The sequence below is a fragment of the Microtus pennsylvanicus genome, chromosome 1 (genome assembly GCF_037038515.1).
Source record: "Microtus pennsylvanicus isolate mMicPen1 chromosome 1, mMicPen1.hap1, whole genome shotgun sequence".
Lineage (NCBI taxonomy): Eukaryota > Metazoa > Chordata > Mammalia > Rodentia > Cricetidae > Microtus > Microtus pennsylvanicus.
Genome location: NC_134579.1, coordinates 210,633,454 through 210,654,309, shown reverse-complemented (window position 1 = coordinate 210,654,309; position 20,856 = coordinate 210,633,454). Strand labels below are relative to the sequence as shown.

Genomic DNA, 20,856 nt, shown 5'->3' with positions numbered 1-20,856 from the left:
TGAGAAACTGCACACTGAAATGTGACCAAATCTGTCATTAGAAGACATTTATGGCAACACTTCAGAATTAACTACAGCCTAAGCAAAATGAAACACACGTCTCCTACCAACACCACACACCGAATATCTGTCCTGTAACTGTATTGTCCCGCAGTCCCAGGAATCTGTGTGGTAACCAAATGAGACATGCTGTGCCACAGGTGGAGAAACTGGGCCAGAGGCACTCAGCAGCTTGCTCAGGTTACTCAGCTAAGCAGCGGCTGGGAGAGGAGGTGAGATCACTATTTTACTGGGGAGAGTATGACAGATGCTAAATTTGTTCACCAGACGTTCTAGGCGGTTATTCTGCTTAGAAGAACCCCAAGAAGTGGTGTGTGTGTCACACTTCACACAACCAATACAACACTCTTGTGTCTTTGCAGATCATTGGGAAGTGACCTAGAAAGGAGCGCTTTTGCGGGCCTCGCCTCAGGACTAAACACCACTTGATAGTGGTGACAGGGGCCAACCAGGAAGAACACAGAGAATACAGTGAAATGCCTTAACCAAATGGACCCAAACTTCAACGGTATCGCCTAATATGTTATGGCAGGATCATAAAAACGTAACATTTAATTTCAAGAGAGGCAAGCTAAAACACACCCCACAGAGTGTGGCCGAGGAAACTGTGTTTTCTGATTTGCTAGGAGACCTGCTTGGTTTTAAGGGCTGTTTTGTGTGGCTATTAACAGTCCCTCAGCATGGATGAAATATTACCGCCATCCTAAGTAGGATACGTGTCCATAAAAAATATAGTAAATCAAAATAGTAACATAAACTCTAAAAATGTAATAAATAAAATTCTTTTAAAAAGTGATAAAATATATAGAGAATACTTGAGGCAGGGAGAGGAAATGGTGCTGGGAAAAGGAACAAGCAGGCAGGTGGATGTGGTTATCCCCAGCACACCAGTTCTTAGATTACATTCATTTCATAATTACACTGCATAAATAACACATTGCCTGTTATACATAATATTCTGCTTATAACTAGTATTATTTATAAATGTTATACAATATACATCTACAAAACATGAAAGGAATAAAATAGTAAAGTTATCACCTATGATTATGGGGAGAATATGATAAATTATTAAGAAGTTTATTAGCTGTTGAGTTATCATTTTAATAGGTTAATGGAAGGTGCTCTCTGGAAACTACCTGTATCATGTTAGCAAAAGTTAGCTGGTACAATACCAGAAAGATGAATGTGGTTAAAGTAAGAACCCCCAGAGAACACAGACACACACATACGCACACACAAGATACAGATGTCACTTGAACACAAGAGTTAGCAAGAACATGCACTCTATCAGAAAGAGGGTGTGAGCTTGTATCAGCATGGCACTTTGGACTGTAGTTGGCACCAACCATGTGATTGTGATCAGACATAGATAAACATCAACTCTGAAAACACGCTAGAGAAGAACTGCCACCTTATAGCCACCAAACAGAACCAGACACGTGGTCACCACCAGCCAGCAGTCTCCCTCAGGACACTACTGATGGAGGCTCTTCACTGTAGAGCCATTGTAAGGCAGCTGACAGTGAAGGTTTAGTCTATGGCAAACTGAACATTTGAAGGCAGTTGTCAGTCTTCAGCCATCTCACCCCGAACGTCCCATCAACTCATCAGAAGGTATTTGGTCATTTATTATTAATTTGTTGAGATTCTTTAGAAACTGGGACTCTGGTATGTGTGGTGAGGAATGCAGTTATATCGCTATTGTGTAATCAATCATATCTGTGTCGTAAAGGATGGAAATGGAGTGACTAGGAAGGCAAAGAGTGAGAGATGCTGCTGAGGCCAGACCTGGCTTCACACCGGGAGGTGGGAGGGGACGGCAGATGGACCGAGGATGGGGACCGCGGATGATTAAGGATGACAGTACCTGGAATACTTGCAGGGGAAATCGGACCAGACCGAGATTGGTTGCTTCCCACAGGAGAGCCAACAGGAGAAGGTGATGGCCCCCCAGGGATGCTGGAGAGATGGGGGGATGCGTGTGGGGAGAAAGGAGACTGAGCCGGGTTGCTCTGATCTCCCTGGCTGCTTGTGGAGCCGGACGCACTGACTGCTGAGCTCAGAGTTGCTTCCGTTCCCGTGGGGAGGTCATCGATGGAGCCAGACAGGTCCTGCGGAAAAAAGAACAGGCAAGTGTTCATACACTTGGAACACTAAGCACACAAAGCACAATTTGAAAGCAACAGTGCCACTCCTTCAGAGACAGTGTGAGTGGACCAGACCAACATGTGGAGTGGGCACTTCTCACTAGACTCCAGTGAACTCACACAGAAGGCCTGGCAGCACATAAAAGATGAGGCAAGCTGCATCTCACGCGCAAGCTAACCTTGAAGGTTCCCCTTCTGCCACCAGTGCCCAGCTGTGGACCTATTCAAAATGCTTGATCAGGAAGTCCTCTGTAGAGCAAGCTACCACAGGAATGAAGACTTCAATAAACTGAGCAGCTACAGGCTTGGGGCAACCTTCCCATGGAAATTAAAGCTGGGATGCCACAGCCTAATAATGGTCAAGTTCTAACTGAACTTTGTAGTGAGAAATTCTCCCATTTTTATGCATTATAATGAAATAGTGGCATTTGCATTTTAATATATTATGGCAATACAATTCTATTGACATTATATGGTCAGAAATGAGTTCAAATGTTACACAACATGCCTTCTGGAGCGATAGAGCTCAAGACCGACCCAGTACGATGCTTGGGTCAGAAGAAATGCAGCTCCCACGGCAGCAGAGGAACCCAGGACCCTAGGCCCTGGGCACTGAGCTGTGCCGGGAACTCCCCTTTCAGGAGGGTGCTATCACAGCTAAAAATGCACATACGCCACAGCTGATCAGCCCCAGAAAAATGTGGCGTGCATATTTAAAAGTCTTAAAACAAGAACAACATTGGTTTAAGTAAAACAAAAAGTAACCTTATCAAGTCAAATAGTTCTGCTTATGAAAAACAACACGATGACTGGAAATATCCAACCTTTGGAAAATGTTTTATCAAATCTCTCAAATAAAATGAGGCAAATTGAATCAGATTGCTTGCAATTCAAAGATAAAACAAACATTTTTGCTCTAGGCGTATGGCATACGTGATTTTGCACACACTCAGCTGGTAAAACTTCCTATTTAAACTCGATTACTGGCGGACTCAGTGATAGTCCCACTTAGATCTTATAAATTAGATATTGCTTTGACAAAGCCAGGTAGGGCTAGAGGAAAGTTAGTAATACAGTAACATGCCATACACAACTCAAGGAAACCACCCTCTGGCAATCAACACAATCAGCAAGGTTCCACAAACAAACTTAGAATGGGATCACTTTCCCTCTACCCCAGGCTTCCTGCTCACTGCACCCACTCTGAGAACTGGGTGGGTGGGGATCTGGTGGAAAGGACAAGGTATCCTGGGCTGAGCTTTTCAGTGTTTGCCTCCCAGGCATTTCCAACTTAAGAACTTGCAAAACCACCACAGTGACCTGTGGGTTAAAGGTGAGCTGTACTTATGCTCTAACCACGAGCTACCCACATGGCTAACTGCAAACACGCTGTGCATGTGTGTGCACACACAGAAGTCAAAACAACAATAAAAACCTCAATAGCAGTATTGGTTAACATACTGGAAAAATATGAAATTCAAATGGTGGCCTCTGTGCATTTCCTTAAAACAACACACACACATGAGTCAAAACAACAACAAAAACCCCAACAGCAGTATTTGTTAACATATTGGAAATATATGAAATTCAAATGGTGGCCTCCGTGTATTTCCTTAAAACAAGAAACACCCAGCCCTTAGCCCTACCTATGAATGCTGTGGCAATGATTGAGCAAAGCAACTGGGACAGACCATGTGACTGAGGATGTTTGCCATCTAACTCCTGATGCAAAGGTGCGGGGCAGGGCTTAGGTGGCTCACACAAAGACCTCACTGCAGGCCATAGTTCCCGCAGACTTTACAGAAATAGTTCACAACCTCCGGAAAGTATTAACTGAGAGGTGTAGGTTTATGCTGGGAATGAATAATCTCAGCACTGAAGGAAGAAACAAATACAGCAGAGGGAACTGTGCAAAACGATTTGTTTTGCAAAAAGGATCACCTAGAATGAGGGTCTGGCAAAAACACAAGGCTTTTGGGTTTTCTCCCATTTGACAGGGGTGGTAATGGTATCTCATCCCCTTAGACCAAGCTCAACTTCACAACTTCAAAGGGAAGGTGGGACTTGTCTAACTAGCTTTGATAAGAAAACAACAAAAACAGAAGACAAAACATTTCCCATAGTTTACTAGCTTTCTCTTAAAAATGAAACAAAAACCCCAAAACGACTAAAACAAACCCTCTTCTGGGACTAGGAGGACTTAGCAGGTGGGGTGCTTGTGAGTGAGCATGGCCACACAGTGGAGGAGAGCGGGAAATCCTGCACGTGGCCACTGATAGCCACAAAGCCAGTGGCTGCGTCAGGTACATCTGAGCCAGGTGCTTCCCAATATTAGCAAGAAGGGGGTGGTGAGGGACCATACATCCCACACCTCTCAAGATAATTTGATAAATAGCTAGATAATCATTTCTACTTCACGTCAAACAGAGTTAAACAGGCACAATGTAAATTCAGCGTTCAATTGTAGTTAAATAATTTTATGCAAATCTTCCTTCATAAAAACTGGAATGTTACTCATAAATTTTTGTAATTCTCTGCATGACCTACAAATTTCTTCCCCATCCTCCCTTAAAATTCCACATTATTGCTGAAACAGGCGGCGAGGACGGTTGTCAAGAGAGCTCCGTTCAAATTGCAGAGGCATTGAAAACATTTCTGTTATTCAACAGGCTGATCAAGGAAGCACCAAGAGGAAAATATAAAACTGGTGGCTTCCTTCGTGTTCACGTGTCATCAGAATTTCAGCGCTGACTAGACCTTGGAGCAACAGAAGAGCAATAAAAAGATATAATTTTTATATTACTGCTATACCCTCTCGGAACTTTTCTATGTAAATGATACAGAAGACTCCCGCCCTGCAGATCCTTACCATATCCATATGCAGAGCTATCTTAAAGCCCACTAATGAAGGAAGATCAGCCTGGTTTAAGCATACAGCCTCGTTAACACAGAAGCCCGTCACTAACACTCCCCTAGAGGACACTTAGTCAGCAGGGTACCAGCTCCTTCTCCTGTAAGTACTATGGAACCATGATGCCTGCATCTCCTCACAGCTCAGACACCTGCCAGCTAGAGTGCTACCATTCATCTTGCTGGAGAGCTGGCAGGTCGGGTCCGGGGACTACAGCCAGGGCTCTTTGGGGGTGGTAGGCATTACCCCATAGCACTCCTTCCGGCCTCTCTCCTGATGGAGGGACGGGTAAGGCGATGGTTTATAGGGCTCTCGCCTAGCAAAGTTACTACTGTGCCATCATAGTTTGCTGTGGTGAGATCATGCTATCACATTGGGTGTTCTCTATTTGACACCCACCCACAATACCAAATATTTTCAATGTAACACAAATTAATTTGAGCTCACTATCAATGGTTGATTTATTTCTAAAAGTCCCTGTCTTGAACATCACAAAACCCTGAGACACTTTTACTTCTAAAACCATTTCAAGAAGGCCACTGCACAGACTTTACCACTGTAACCTCACCCCCCTCGCTGGCTATGTCCAAATAAAAAAATCTTGAATTAACTCAAGGGACTGGGCAAAGAAGGAATACTACAGAGAGTGACAGGAGTCTTAGCCGACTTTTACAAGAGGAACAATTATGAATTAACACAGCAACACAATGTTCCTAATTCCTCGTGTACACAGGCCCAGGAAGGGTCACAGAAGGGAAGCGCTGTAATGGTCTGTTCTGTCCCTTTAAGAGACAAGCCAACCCCCCTTCTGCAGAAGCAAGCTGATCTTCAGCTTCCAGCCTGAGTCCCTTCCTTTCTCTCTCTCTCTTAAAGAGTCAGCTTCTGTTTCTCCCTTCTCCCCATTTCTTCCTCTCTCTATCTCCCTCCCTCCCTCCCTCCCTCCCTCCCTCCCTCCCTCCCTCCCTCCCTCCCTCCCTCCTTCTCCCCTTTCCTTCTATAACCCACTAAATTAATATCCAGCTTCACTCTGCATGGCATGCCTACCCATCCTGGTCTCTCAGTTGCCACGTAGCTTCCTGCCTGGGAACCCTGCCTTCGAGGCCTGCCGTGGTCTCACTGCCCACAGCAGCTCGGGGACCTGTGGAGTGGTCTCATGGCCTGTTGCCCACAGCATTTTACTTAAACCATTACAAGCACATGGAAAATTCCATGAAGATGGTATGCAGGAACTACTTTGAAAGACCTACATGCAAACAGAAACGAAGGAGCACAGGGTATGAGTTCTCTAATGTCTAGACATAGCACAGGAGCCTCCCTGAAAACACACTGATCTTTATGAGTCACTACAGCAAAGCATCTTTGATCTGATGGTGTGGTGTTCAATTTAGCACGTTGGCCCAGAGTAAGTTCAGTCAATATCGGCACTGTGACACTGATTCGGAGAACTGGGAATAAGCTAGGAAACTGTACTCCCCTGCTTAATTAAGTAAGTGGGTTTTCAAAAAGCAAATGAACTTCCAAACACTCCAAGCCACAGCTCTCAGTACAATTAGCGGCTGGTGGAGATCAGCCCTGCTGGTGAGCTGCCCACACTGCACACATCTGGGCATCCCTTGCTCAGGCACACCCATGAGAAAAGGGGATGAACAGAGTTAGGAACGGAGAAGATACTTCAATCAATGTGGCAGGCACAGGCCTCATTTCAGGGTTTTAATAGGACACAGCTAATGATTCTCACTGTGACTTCCCTGAGGCTTACGGCAGGGGTTAAAATTCTCAGTGATGTTCAGAAGCAGGAAGACCTTGCTACACACACACACACACACACGCACACGCACGCACGTACAGTCTCACACACAGACACATATAGAGAAAAGACACCCCCCCACTCTCTCACACATAAACAGACATGCAGGCAGACACATACACGCACACACACACCAAACACAACCTTCAACTAGACCCTAACTTTAAGGGCACTGGCTCTTATGCCAGGTATGGGGCAAAGACAGGAGGTACTGAAATGTTCAAGGGCAAATTAAACTGAGTTTATAAGCATTTCCGCTGCAAACACTACACGGCATAATCTAGCACATGCAAACAGAAATATTTACCACAAAAGTTCTCCTGAAAGCTACGCACCCAGCTATTACATTTTATGAATGAATTTTCGGCCCGAGCCCCAAGCAGCACCCCAGGGTCAAGGAATTAGACTCCTTAGCTTCTTAGCCCCCTTGAAACGCACCAGAAGTAACTTCACACCCTCCCAGCTGATTCTGGTACTACAACTTCAAGCATTTGAAATAAATGTACCTTGAAGTTGATATTAAAATCAAGCTAACAATTTGACACAGAAATAGAAAACCTCTCAGTGACTTAGATTCCCATGACTTTCCTAGGTTCTTAGCACAAACCCGCATCACAAGCTGTCTTCTCCAGGCCCTGCTGCTCGTTTGTCTCAATGGCAAATGAGGTTTTTAAAAGCTTAGAATTCTGGTCTCAGCATGAAGCGTGAAATACCTCAGGAAGACAGGCAAGAAAGCAAATCCTATGCACCGATCTGAGGCCTTAAAACCATTCTCCTTCCAACTTACAAGTCTTAATTTTTCTTTTAACATGTTCAAATATATACCTCTTCATCCTGTGGGACAACATATACAATGTACAGCCAACTGATGTGTGAGAAAATACTCAACATAGATTTGAAAATCACAGACTCCAGGATGGCAAGAGTATTCCCAACGCCAAGGGAAATACACAGAAAATATGGGTCAGAATCCACACCCATGGAGATAGCCAAGAGCTGCTCTTTGGGAAACAACTTGCCTCTGACTCATCCACAGTTCTTTTTAGTCAAGCAATGACAGCATTGTGGGTAACTCTCACTTTACGGGACGTTTCCAGGGTACTGACTACAGAGATACTGAACAAGAGCAGAATTCCGTCTGAAGTATACCAACACACATATGGTAACAGCTGTCACTTCCTTAAAAATGACAGGAAAGTACAAAGTGGAGGTCTTGTTCTGGAAAGGAAAAGTATAGTAAAAGGGGGACAAGATAGGCTAATGGGGAGGGTTATGATCAAAGTATATTATATATGTATAATATATAAATGAAAGAATAAATACAAGTTAAGAATCAGCACATAAACAAAGCGATTACTAAATGTCTTGGGCTGCAAACTCTCTCTCTGATGTATGTGTGTGTGTTGTATGCACACACCTGTTTGTGTGCAGGTGGATGTGAGATACAGCTGCATGCAGAGGCCTGTGGTCAGCAGCAGGTGTCCTCCTCCATCTGTCTCCATTTACTGAGATGGGAGCTCGCCAGTTGTCTAGAGGAGCTATCCATCAAGCCCCGCAGATCCTGCTGTCTCCACAGTGCTTTTTATATGGGTGCTGGGGATCTGAATACAGGTTCTTCTGCTTGCCCAGCACATCACTAACATTTCCTACATAAGACATGTTGCCACTGCAGGTCCATAGGGGCGGGAAACACACCATGAAAAATGTGATGTGTAAAGGGGCTGTTTGTTCACTGCATGAACCTTTTCTCAGGGAGGGGGTCACAAAAACACTCCCAGTTCTGAACTACCCCTGAGTGACTCTCTGCTCTTCCATGGCTCATAACAATCCCCAGATGTGTTGGCTACCAACAGCAACATACCGGCCCTTTTAACACAGCACACACAGTTTTGAATTAAGAGTCAACTTGGTAAAAGAGTTTATAACTTTGGTCATGTGAACTTTGGAATTAACCTGCACCTGGAAGTAACCCAAACCCTTTGTTAAAGTGCCTGGGAACAGCCTTGTAAACAGTCCTAAATGTTAGCAATGACTCAACCCCACTGCCATGATTTGGCACCTGGGACATTGTAATTATTTCCACCAGAATAAACCACAGTATATTGTTTGATCAGCTCTCACACATTCTTCACCAAGCCCTCATCCACAGACAAGACCCTTCAATCAAGGCCTAAGCCAGCACTGAAAGACTAATTGCTGCCCTTTATCTACTGCGAGAGTGGTACAGATACAAAATACAGGCTCTGAAAACAAAGCTGGGCCTTAAACGACAATATGGCAGACCTGGGCATATGCTATACCTAAGGCTGTAGTTGTGCAGTAGGAAGGAGAAGTCAAGAGGACAGCGTGTCCACATGGATCTTTTCAGACTTCAGGGGGCAGGTCCTTTGTGGACTTACAGACTAAAACTCCTATCACAAAGGTTTAACAGGGAGAGACAAGCAGATAATTTATGGCAAAAAGCATCAAGTTCTCTGGAGGGAGAAGGTGGTATCTGCCGTGGCAAACACAATGGCCTGTGACCCCAAGCGACATTTCTTGGGGGCCATTGTGATGAGGCAGGCAGGTAAGTTCTAGAGGGAGGGTGGGCCACTGGCAGGGTAGAAAGGTAGCTGCTGAGCGTAGGAGAGTCAGGCAGAAAGCAGGAGATCTCTGGTGTACATGATTGAGGAGGGTGTAGCCTAAGGATGTGTGCTCACTGGGAGTGGTGGTGGTGGGGAGCTGGCCAGAAAGGGGCAGCTGGAAAATGACACTCAGGCTCTGCTGTTCCAAAGATAGAAACTTCCTTCTCCCTGATGATTTCAGGAGCTAGGAAGCCAAGAGAAGCACAACAAGTGTTTTTGTTTGTTTGCTTGTTTTTTTAAATGTACATATTCTTAAAAGATAGAAAAGGATAGAATGGGGGCGCCAAATATGACATTTTAAGAACTAAAGATCAAAACTCCAGGTAGCGTTTAAGAACAAATTTGCATTTTTTCCCAAATCAACATATCTTAAAAACAGGCAGAATTAAAAAGTTACGCAGACAATGGGAAAGTGAGGCCGACGCGATACAGCCTCGGTAATAGCCGTGTGCTCTCCAGACTACAGTCATTTCATGAGTGCACGCAGCTCTAAGAATCAACGTACAAAATGAGTCCACCGTCTCAAAGCACCAGGCAGTCAGTATTCTACAGCCAGCTATGAGTAACACACACCTTTAACATTTTATATTCCACTCTACAACCCCCGGGGACTCTGGGGTCACCTGGTTCTAACAGGGAGGCACCCACTGAAGCAGAGGAAGGCTCTGGAATATGGTGTGGTGTTTTAAAAAATATCACACCAGGTATGAACCTATAAATATTAATGACCCATGTGTTCTGAGAGGAAATTGACAAACTAACAAGGTCTGTAAATATGTAAGATTTAGACTCTTGTCTCCTGATTCCTGTTTTTATCACTGAAAACATACTATAAATTTTTAGGGCAGAAAAGCCATCAATACCACCTTCTGCATCTCTCAAGGTGCAAAACGTCACTGTTTATCTTAGAAGTCCAATGCTAAGCATGCAAAACCCCTAAAAATAACACTTAAAAACAAAAAGGCATGAACCCTCAGGAGACATTTATTTCTTCGACAGCGTAGCAGGGAAATTCTTTAAAAACAGCAAGATCCGTAGAAACTGCAAACAAATTAGCAACTTAAGAAAACAATGACTGAGAAACTTACAACTCAAAACTATAGCGAGTCCATGTGGAATAAGAAGTTTGTCAGTAGAAAAACACTAAAACTCGGTTGTCTGGGTATTTTTGCTATTAACTTGAACCACACGGATGCATGTCTGCTTTATGGCCTTCCCTGGATTTTAAAAGCCTGTTTGTTTTGAAAGTAATTTGGACTACACAAGCTACACCAGTGTGGGGGACGGGGAGGGGCCTGCACACCCTAACCACCCTCCCACAACCAATACTGGGGGGCTTCCTGCACACGCTGACCATGCCTCTGTGTGCTTTACGCCTGTGCACAAGCCACCGCTCCAACAATGATGCTGCTGCCACACCCAACAGAACTGCAGATGCAGCTCATTCCATTCCAGTCTTCTCTCTACTCCAAGGTCCAATCCAGGGAAGCCCTTGTACCTGGACAGCTTCTGAGTCTTTCTGTGAGTTCCATGTCTCATTGGGTATTTTGTGAAATGCTCTTTAATTTACCACGGTTTGGTGTTTCCTTATGATGTGCCCAGAATTGCTGATTTTGGGTAGGAATACAACAGAAGAAACGCACCTCTCACATCCTATCTCAACAGGAAGTTCGTCAACTGGAAGAGACTTCCAGGACTCTCTAAGGTTAAGTGGCCATTGCTCTGTCCTACCTTATGTATGGGGGCAATCAGCAGGTCCAGTCCACACACAAGGAAGGAGGTGGAGCTCCAGCTCTGAGGACCACCATGAGGCTATGGCATCTGTGGTCACTGCAAAGGGGCAAACACTTGGAGGGATGATTCTGACGCTATGCAAGTTTTCTTTCTCCTTCAGGCTTTGTTAGTTTTCACATCTGTCTGTGGATTTTTGCCTGAAGCAGCTATCACCACAGTGCTGTTACTTGTGTGATGTGTGTGCGGATGTGGAGGCTTGTTGACTTCAGTGCCATTCTTGGCTGTGAGAGCATACTGACTGGGATGGACGGGCTGGCCAGGGAACTCCAGGGTCCTCCTGGGTCTGATCCTCGGTCCTGGATTACAGGCACTGCAATTGGATTTTGCATGGTGCTAGACATATGGACTCGGGTCCACATGGCTGTGCAGCAAGTCATCTCCCCAGGCCTGCAACTCTGGAGAATGAATGTAAGGAAAGGCTGCGCTTTCTCCATTCACTATTACATGGTCAAGACAATCACTTCTCGTGCACCTGATGTGGGATGGGACTTCCTTTATATGGCAATTAGGGTGACGTTTATCAACACTAAATGACAGTGATGCCACAAATGGAGATGTCATGATTATAAAACAACAGAGGGGGATTCTATTCTCCTCTATTCTGCTGCATATACAGGGTAGAAAGGTAAATTAATAAATAACCACTCTGGACAACCATGTGTCAGCAATTCAAGCTAAAAGAGCATCTATGACATAACCTGGAGATCCATCCTAAGTTTTCATGTATGCTATCCACACCACAGAGATGTCTAGAGGCAAGAGGACTGCTTCTGTGTGGGAACAGCCACCAACATGCAGCAGACACCAAATATCTTCAGTAGTAGCAAAACTACTTATTTATACTTTTAACACTACTTCCATTTATTTAATTTGTACTTGTTTTAAAAATACAGTTTAAATTCAAATACAATTATATCACCTCTCTCCTCCTTTCTCCCACCAATCCATGTTCCCCTAACTCTCAAACTAATAGCCTGTTTTTATGTTGTTATTATTATTGTTACATATCTCCTAACTGGTTATCCAATAAAAAATGGTCAACCCAGAAACCATATACACTCAAGCAACAAAACCAAAACAGACTAAAGGAGAGTTGTACACAATTAGCCCAATTAGGTCACAGATGGAAAGGATTTATGGGGACGTTTTCTGTTTTAAAATGAGGTTTGAAGCATGCAGTAGCCTTCTAAAAGTCCAGCTTACATTATGGATTTTTCTTATTTTTATGATTCACAGGCTCACTTAGATAAGAGGTTTCTAAAACGAATTGTTTCCCATTTTTTTCCAAGGCCAGCTGGTCACTTACCGTCTGAAAGACTGGCTTTCAAGTGCACTTTTACATAATAATTTTTCCTAAGAGCACGTAACCGCTTCATGTTACTTCAGAAACTCCTTGAGAGGAGGTGGTCATAAACCATTCGAGGTTGAAGACAGAAATTTCCAGTACTAGCAATCATAACCGTGATGATATGATGAAAATAATACTATCAACAGAGGCCTCTGTGTGAGTCTGCCCCACACTGTACACCCACTTACCCCTGTAGAGCCATTTCAGGGCCATCTCAGTGGCTGCTTGGAGCGTGGCCCCATACATTGGTACAGATTATAGAGATTCCCAGGGGGTGGGGGCCACTGCCCGTCACACTGCTTAACGTCTCTGTGAATCACATATTTTCAAGGTAAACTGAACTTTATTCTAGGCACCAATATTAATGTACGGGAGGTGCGACCTTCCCCATAACTGTCTCCTCTTGCCTCACTAGCTGACCAGCTTCTGGGACGCACCTGTGAGATACCCAGTTTTCTAGTGAACGCTAGTCTCCCCTTCTGGGCCCTGGAGGTGGTCACAAGAAAACTCGGGCTCTAGAAGATGGCTGTCTTCACAGCTGGTTCCTCACTCGCACGCAAACACAGAATGTGGACAGGTAGCCCGTAGGCCACCACACCCAATCGGGCTACAGTAGGCTGACCTCAGTGTTGCCAGCAGAGTTAAGGACAAGGCTGCAAACAGTACCACACACAGCGTGGTGTCTGGCACCAGAAGGCGGCCCGTTTCTTGTCCTCGACAACATGGATTCCCTAGGAACAGCATGGCAGGCAGTTCTGCAGGCAGGATTCTGCAGCAAGGGCTGCTGCAGGCGGGTACTGCCATCTCCTCAGCTAACATTGGAGAAACATTTCTTAACCTAACCGAGCCTCAGTTTCGCCTTCCAAACAGGAGGAAACAACACTTCTGTCTCAGTGACAAGTAGTCAAACTATACATACAGAATATTAAGTACACAAGTGTTGCGTGAGCAGCTGCTGTGCACAGGAAATGTAAATGTACACATACGCACCCGAAATCCAGAGTTCTCACTTTTCCTTTTATGACATAAAAATCCAATGTGAAATGCATCGAGTAGAAGGTGAAACACTGGCAAACAATGAGGAAACAATACTTATGCCAAGGTGAAGGCCATGAGTGTGAGATGGGACAAGCATGGCTTCCTTTCATCCCTGCACAACATTCACCAGACAACTCTATGTGCATGTTGCAGAGCATGGAGACGGCAACCATTGTAATGCACGCACTGCCCAGCAGAGGACCACCGCCTGGGTAGGACCCCGACTGCGCCACTTCCCAGTGGTAACTCCCGGGCTTCGTTCCTCATCCATCTGTAACACTGGCCTATGTCCCAGAGAGGCCAAGACAACCATGTTTTAGCAGAGATTCCTTTAATGCATTTTGGCCATCATTTTGATTACTCTATATTATAGTGTGGCGATAAATTTAAAGACAGGAAATAGCAAAACTAGACAGACAATGGCAGACTATAAATCATTTAGATCTCGATTAGTGATTTCCTTAAAATATGTATTATTAAAAAATCTTACGTTAAAAACAATACAATTCTTATTGGAGAGAAAATAGAAAAACAGCAGAAAATAAACTTCGATTGGTTTAACTTACAAAGAACAGCACAGAGCATTTGAATCCACATAACCTATATCCACACAGATGTTTGTGTGTGCACAGACTGATGCTCCATAAACCTCAACAGTGTTCACGTGGAAGGATGGGGAGCATCCGTTATATTTCGGAAACCTCACTAGACTTACGAAAATTGTACTCAATGGGTCACATGGCGCATGTCCCTTGCCAAAGCTGACCTCTGGAAAGTGAGACACACAAGCCACTTGCCTATCCCTACCGCACACAGAAACTACGAGACTGCTCTTCTGTCACGCAGCAGCTCAATGTCAAGGAGCAATCGGACAGCAGCAACCTCAGCCTCAGGTTTCCTGTGCCCTGAGCAAAGCCAGGAGGAACAACTCGTCATCTCTCTCAGGAGTTCTCACTTACAACCAAAGATCATCACAACTATAAAGACGACGCTTTGTGAATGATTTCAAAATTGCTGTCTCATTTGGAAGTGGAAGACAAAAGCAAACAAGCTGAGACAATGTTAAAGGGCTGGCCTGGAATTAACCTAATAACCAGCGCTCTGTGCTGCAGGTCACAGATTCAGGAGTGTCAGCGAGCAGCAGGGGCTGCTACCTGGCTCTCCACCATCCATCCAGCCCAGGCTCCCCTCTTCCTGACGGACAGTCTGCCCTCTTTGGAATTCCTCCACAGTGCTAAGTAGCACTCCGTATGGCTCTGAGAAGAAAAGCACCATCTTTTTTAAAGCCCACGCATGGAAAGATTGGTGAAAACCACTTAAGAATTGAAGAAAAGAGGGCTGAAGGGGAACGTACGTCTACGGGCAGCACGGCGATCGGTTATGAGCTGAAAGGCTGCCAGTTTGTGGGCCTCAGGGCTCGGTAGGATTTCTCTGTACACAGCCAAACTCCAACAATATTGTTATGGTTAGAAAGGAATTTCTCACAAGAGCTAACAAAGGCAGAAGGTCATAAATAAACCCAGCAGGGCCGCCTCGTCAGTTCTCATTATTAGCGCTGCAGGCACTTGCTTTTCTATGGGCTTCTTACAGGGTCATTTAAGTGTAAGGGTTCCTCCGCAAAAACACACATACTCATAAATAAAACCATCTTAACCTAGACAAGAGAAAGACTTGAAAAGTAAGAAAACAAGCAGGCAAGCACAAAGCTACGGAGACTCAGAATGGAAGCCCTGCAATTGACCGGCAGTGCCCGTGCAGCAGCCCTGTGCTCATGGGGCCTGCCTGACCGATGGCCCTCAGCAGCGGCCAGCGAGCCACTGGGCTTCCTCCCCACAGCAGGACCTGTGCAGGAAATGAAGCAGAGAGCCTGCGCCCAAGCAGAGCACAGCTGTGTGATCATTACGGCAATTAGGAAGTGACATTTGCTGTTAACTTTATTCTGCCGAAGACTTTTAACAAGCAACAGAAAAGGGGTCTACGGCGATTCCCTTGAGGAAGGAAGCCAATCTTAGCTATGAAAAGAGGAATCTCATGATACCATATACTACCTTAAAAAATGAAAGTAAATGAAAAATTAAGGCAACACAGATTATGCCTAACAACAAACCAGAAAATGAAGTAAAAATTATTAGCAGTGCCGCCATTTCACTTCTAACTGTTGCCACATTTCCTTTTTTGTAAGCGAAACCGATCTTTGCCCACAATTATATACATATGTCAGAGGACCAACCCGTGGTCCTCTACGAAGGTGATATGTAAACTGACAGTTTTATAATTTGTGCATCTTTAAAAGGAACTGCAATTATAAATTACCTCATTCATCTTAAGAGAACAATGGATATTACCAAGTGACAAGGCTAATGTTGCTGGCCAGGGTGTGGAGTGTGTGCAGTGTGGCTGCTTAGCCCCGGGACTGCTTCCTGAAGAGGCTGAGCCGCTGGCTGCTGCTTGTTATCGGAGAGTGGGTATGTGTGGAACGCCGCGCTGGCTGCAGCCTCTCGTTACCCACCTCTCGGGATGCTGAATTCTTCAGAGAAAATTCTCCAGGCTGGCTTAGACCCTGGCAACTGGTCCATGATCTCAGCACTCACACAGGATCTCTCTTAGAAAAGAACATTCCTAGTACCGGACACGAGTAAATGATGAAGACGGAGCCTAAGGGCTCAGGAGCGGGGTAGGGAAGTGGGCTTTGCTACAGCACATTCCAGAAGCTAGTTAACTGCAGACTCCCGGCAAGAAGTCCTGACACTGACCCGACCCTTCAACAGGTTACATTATTATTTTTTTTTGAAATTTATTTGATTAAAAGCTTTCTAAGCAGTTTTTAATGTCCACAGTGAACCATGTGAGGCCACCAGTGCTGTTCTGGAACATGTCACTGAGGAATTTGTCAATAGTATTTCTGGTAATGAAGAAGTAAAGTATAAAGAAAATAACCCCCCTCCCCCCAATAAGAAGCACACAACTGACTGTTAAGACCTATATAGGACAATCAGAACTGACACAAGTCCCAGGAACCTTTAAACACTCTGTGTTTAAAGTGGATATTTATAAAGTCATGCAAACATTCTGTGACCAGCTTACAATGGGCTTCAGTTTGATAGGGATGTTCATTAGCCCACTAGCACAACATCAACAGGAAAAGTGTGTGTGTGTACTTGTATACAAACATGCACAGCTGTACCTAACAACATTTCCTAATACTTATTAGTTCAGCCTTTATATAGCACACAGCTCTCTTCAAATCTTGCTTCATTTAGTAAATAAGGATCTAAATCTGAGACAAGCACGATGCCTCATGCCTGTAACCCCAGCACTGGGAGGCGAGAGCAAGAGAGCTGCCATGTGTTCTGGGTTTCAGAGTGAGGACCAAGTCAGCCTAGGCTATAGTGACAGCCTGTTTCACAACATTGTAAGGGATAAACAGAAGAGCCAACATGCAAATGCACCCAGAAGCCACCTGTAGTGTGCACAGCCACAGTCTTCTGCTTCCCTTGGTGACTGCAAACAGATCTTCTATATCCTGGTTACTCCCTGCTGGTGCGTCTTAACATACTCTCTGGTTCTCTTAGCTCTCTGGACCTACAAACACATCCACTCCATCTCCTTACAGGGTCTTACAGGGGCTGCAGACAGCCCTGTAAATCAAGTGACCATAAACTGATTCTCCTGAGGATAACTAACTCACACTATTACAGGCAGAGGACTACCAAGCAAGCTTACCTGATCCTCAAACACAACAAAGACCTCATAGTTAAAAGTTAGAGCAAAGTCAGATAGCAATAAGTTAGATGAATTCATACTGAATGTCTAAGAATTTTGCTAGAATCGGTCAATCATCATATTTTGCCCCATTCTGTATGCTGACTGCCCCCACAGGAGTGAAATATAAGAGAGCCAAGTGGTGGAGGCAGACGGCTGTGTGAGACCCTAAGTCATGATGCATACCATCTGTGACCTAGCGCAGTTCTCAGCCTGCAAGGGATCCCTGTTCCAATGTAATGTGATAAATCGTTTGTTTATTACAGAGCTCTGGGTTCTGAAGTGTTTATAACCGTTTTAGTTCACAAACATATGGGCTACAGCAGAAACTGAACTTAAATGCACAAGAATTCACCCAACAGAAAAGCTAACCATGGATGCTGACAACTACACAGAACAGGGCACAAAAATATGAATCAAGAGGGTACGAAGAAGAGGCAAACAGAAAATGAGCAAAAGGAACAGAAGACAGGCCAGCATGGAGCCTGTGGCACACTATCAACGATGAAACGGGGGAGGGGCAAGGAGAACAGACAAAGCTGTGGGCATAGCACAAGTGTAAGCACCAAGCCCAGTTACACAGCCGAGCAAGCAGGTGCAATGAAGAGCCCTAGAGAATGAGGTCCTCTGGGCAGACGCAGACGCTGGGGCCCTGGGTGCACTCCTGCCCCGTTGTGACTCTGAAGCAAGAGCCTGACCGTCTCAGCTTAATTCTGAGCCCAGTATGTCCTCAAGAATTTGTCACTAGAGACCCTGTCTAGTGCCCAGAGTGTCTTTACTTGTCCAAGAGGTGCGCACGATGGATAGGAGCTGATGTAGGGCTGGCCTTAGAGCACAGGCTAGTGGTCTGAACTCGGCTCCTTTTCCTTTTCCTCTTCCTCTTCCTCTTCCTCCTCCTCCTCCTCCTCCTCCTTCTCCTCCTCCTCCTCCTCCTCCTCTTCCTTCTTCTCCCTCTCCCCCTCCTCCTCACTCGCCCTTTAGTCTAACCACATTCACTTAGTTATCTGACCTCTATTTCTTCATTCATAACTGGTTGGTAGTGATAAAACAAAAACATAGATCCTCTTTGAAACTACAGAGAATACAGGAAATAAATGGCCGCTCTTATGCACAGTGTGTGTGTGTGTGTGTGTGTGTGTGTGTATGCGTATTTCTGTATGTATGTGTGTATATGTGTATGTCTGTATGTATAAGTGTGTATGTATGCATGTGCATGCCACTCCCCCCCCCTTTTTTTTGATGGGGAGGAGTGAGAAGGCCAGCACGTCAGGCTTCTAAATAACTTTTAAAACCACTTAAGTCTGCCAGCCATCATGGTAAATAGAGACAAGCCACGCATTTCAACCTGCAGAAGACTAGCAGAGGGTGAGACTTCAGCCCCGCTCTCCCATTGCAAAACCAGGTTTATGGGTTTCCTGGTCCCTAATCTAACAGATGTTTTTCTCCTTGCTGCTTCTAGTCCAACTCCACAACCAATGGGAAAAATAGGAAAGCCTATCTGAACATTTTCCAGATGGAAATCACTTAATCCGAGTGCATTTATTCCCTTCATCTCGCTGGGAAAATCTTAGTTCTGCTATGTTGGAAAAAGCGAAACCTCACTGCACTCAGTTCCTTGCCCTCCTACTGGAACAGAGAATAGTGACAATACCACTGGTGTCCTAGCAAAGGGACGTGGGCACTGCGGGCTTCAGCAAAGCCCACCCTGACTCAGGTATATGCAGACTACCAAAGACCATAATGCTGCATGCAAGCAAGACGGCTTTGCCCGAGAAGATCATTATCATTAAGGTTTCTTCCACAGAGCCTTGAAGGAATTTAACAGATGATGTCTAAGCTAATGTGCATCCTATTTTATTTTTCATTATCAAGAGATAAATAAAAATTCGGAGGCTGTGTAGACTGCTCTGAATGGGTGGACTCGTGAGAAGGCTTGGTGGGAAGAGCCAAGCGGTCACATCTGATACCAGGAGCCTCCACGTGGAAGAGAAGTGACTCATGATTCCTACAAAATCATGCCCCTGCTCTTCACACACGTGCCCCAGCAAACAAATAAGCTAAATGTGAAAGAATTTAAATAAGAAGAATAGGAAGGCAAGATTTTTTAAAAAATGCTATTTTCCTTCCTTTTTGCATTTTTTTAACTCCTGAGAATTGCTTTTCAATGCAGGGGCTACTCTCTTGTGGGCATTTATCATGCCTAAATCATTAAATTTCATTTGAATGGATGCTGATGCGAGCTCCCCAAGTTTTGTGACCCCTTTCTACAAAACCTTTTCACATGCTGAAGAGGAGACATCAGACCGCTTTCCACAGTGGACCAGCCTGGCCGCTGGCCACCACCACCGGCATTTGAAGAAGCAGTGCCCTTTCCTCAGGACACCCTGGTTCTTGGTGGGGCTGGGGTTGGCTGAAGAGTGATTCAGGGAGGCACCGGGGTCTTCTGGTGGCGTTCTGAACTAATTACTGATCACACAGTATGTACATTCTGAGACAGCGTATCAAGCTAAATGTTATGATTTGTACAGATCCTACATTTGTTATGCTTGCATAATATTTATCTTAAAAAATTGATTTAAGAGTTTGAGGTTGGACTGGGCTACCATCTAAATTCCAGGCCAGACAGGGTTATACCGCCAAGCCCTCTCTCAACAACCAACCTGGAGGCAAGGACAGCAGAACTAGCACGGAGACACTCTACTCTCGCGGGACTTGGGGGCGCACACCTTTAATCCTAGCACTGAGGAGACAGAGGCAGGTGGATCTCTGTGAGTTCAAGGCCAGCCTGGTCTACACGAGCTAGTTTCCAGGTCAGGCTCCAAAGCTACAGAGAAACCCTGTCTCGATAAACCAGAAAAAGAAAGAAAAGAAAGTCAGCTTTTCATGAGAAAATTGCTGTGTGTTTATAAACACTGAGAATTCAAAGCTCTTTTCCAGAAAGCTTGTTCAGGTGTATCTTTGCTTTTGAAAGTTTTCTCGATTGTGTTTATCTGGGTGTTTCACCTGTATTCATATCTGCGCACTGCATATGTGCATTGCACACACAGGCCAGAAGGAAAAGGTGTCGGGTCTCCTGGAACTAGAACTTCAGGTGGCTTTGTGGGTGCCGGGAATTGAACCCAGGTTCTCCGGGAGAACAGCCAGGGCTGGTAACCCTCTTAACTACTGAGTTGTGACTCCAGCTCCCAACTGTATCCATTTGTAACATAAAAGGACAAAATGTAATTTTTGGAGCCTGTACTGTTTTAAGTGATAGATGAATGGTATTCTCAGCATTTCTTCTAGGTTGTGAATATTTTGTTTCTCACAGTAAGTGCTGAAAACTTAGGTTTTCCTTTCCATGCTTGCAGCCCTTCTCATTC

The 20,856-nt window shown here is 44.9% G+C and overlaps 1 protein-coding gene across 6 annotated transcripts in view; it reads right to left on the bottom strand.

The window, feature by feature from the left end:
• Nucleotides 1-20,856, bottom strand: part of Arid1b (AT-rich interaction domain 1B) — a 356,893-nt gene that overhangs the window by 93,987 nt on the left and 242,050 nt on the right. For all 6 annotated transcript variants that reach the window (XM_075950348.1, XM_075950347.1, XM_075950338.1 and 3 more), the window contains one exon: nucleotides 1,931-2,174. In XM_075950348.1, the coding sequence (XP_075806463.1) occupies nucleotides 1,931-2,174 (244 nt within the window). The remainder of the gene's footprint in view (nucleotides 1-1,930; nucleotides 2,175-20,856) is intronic.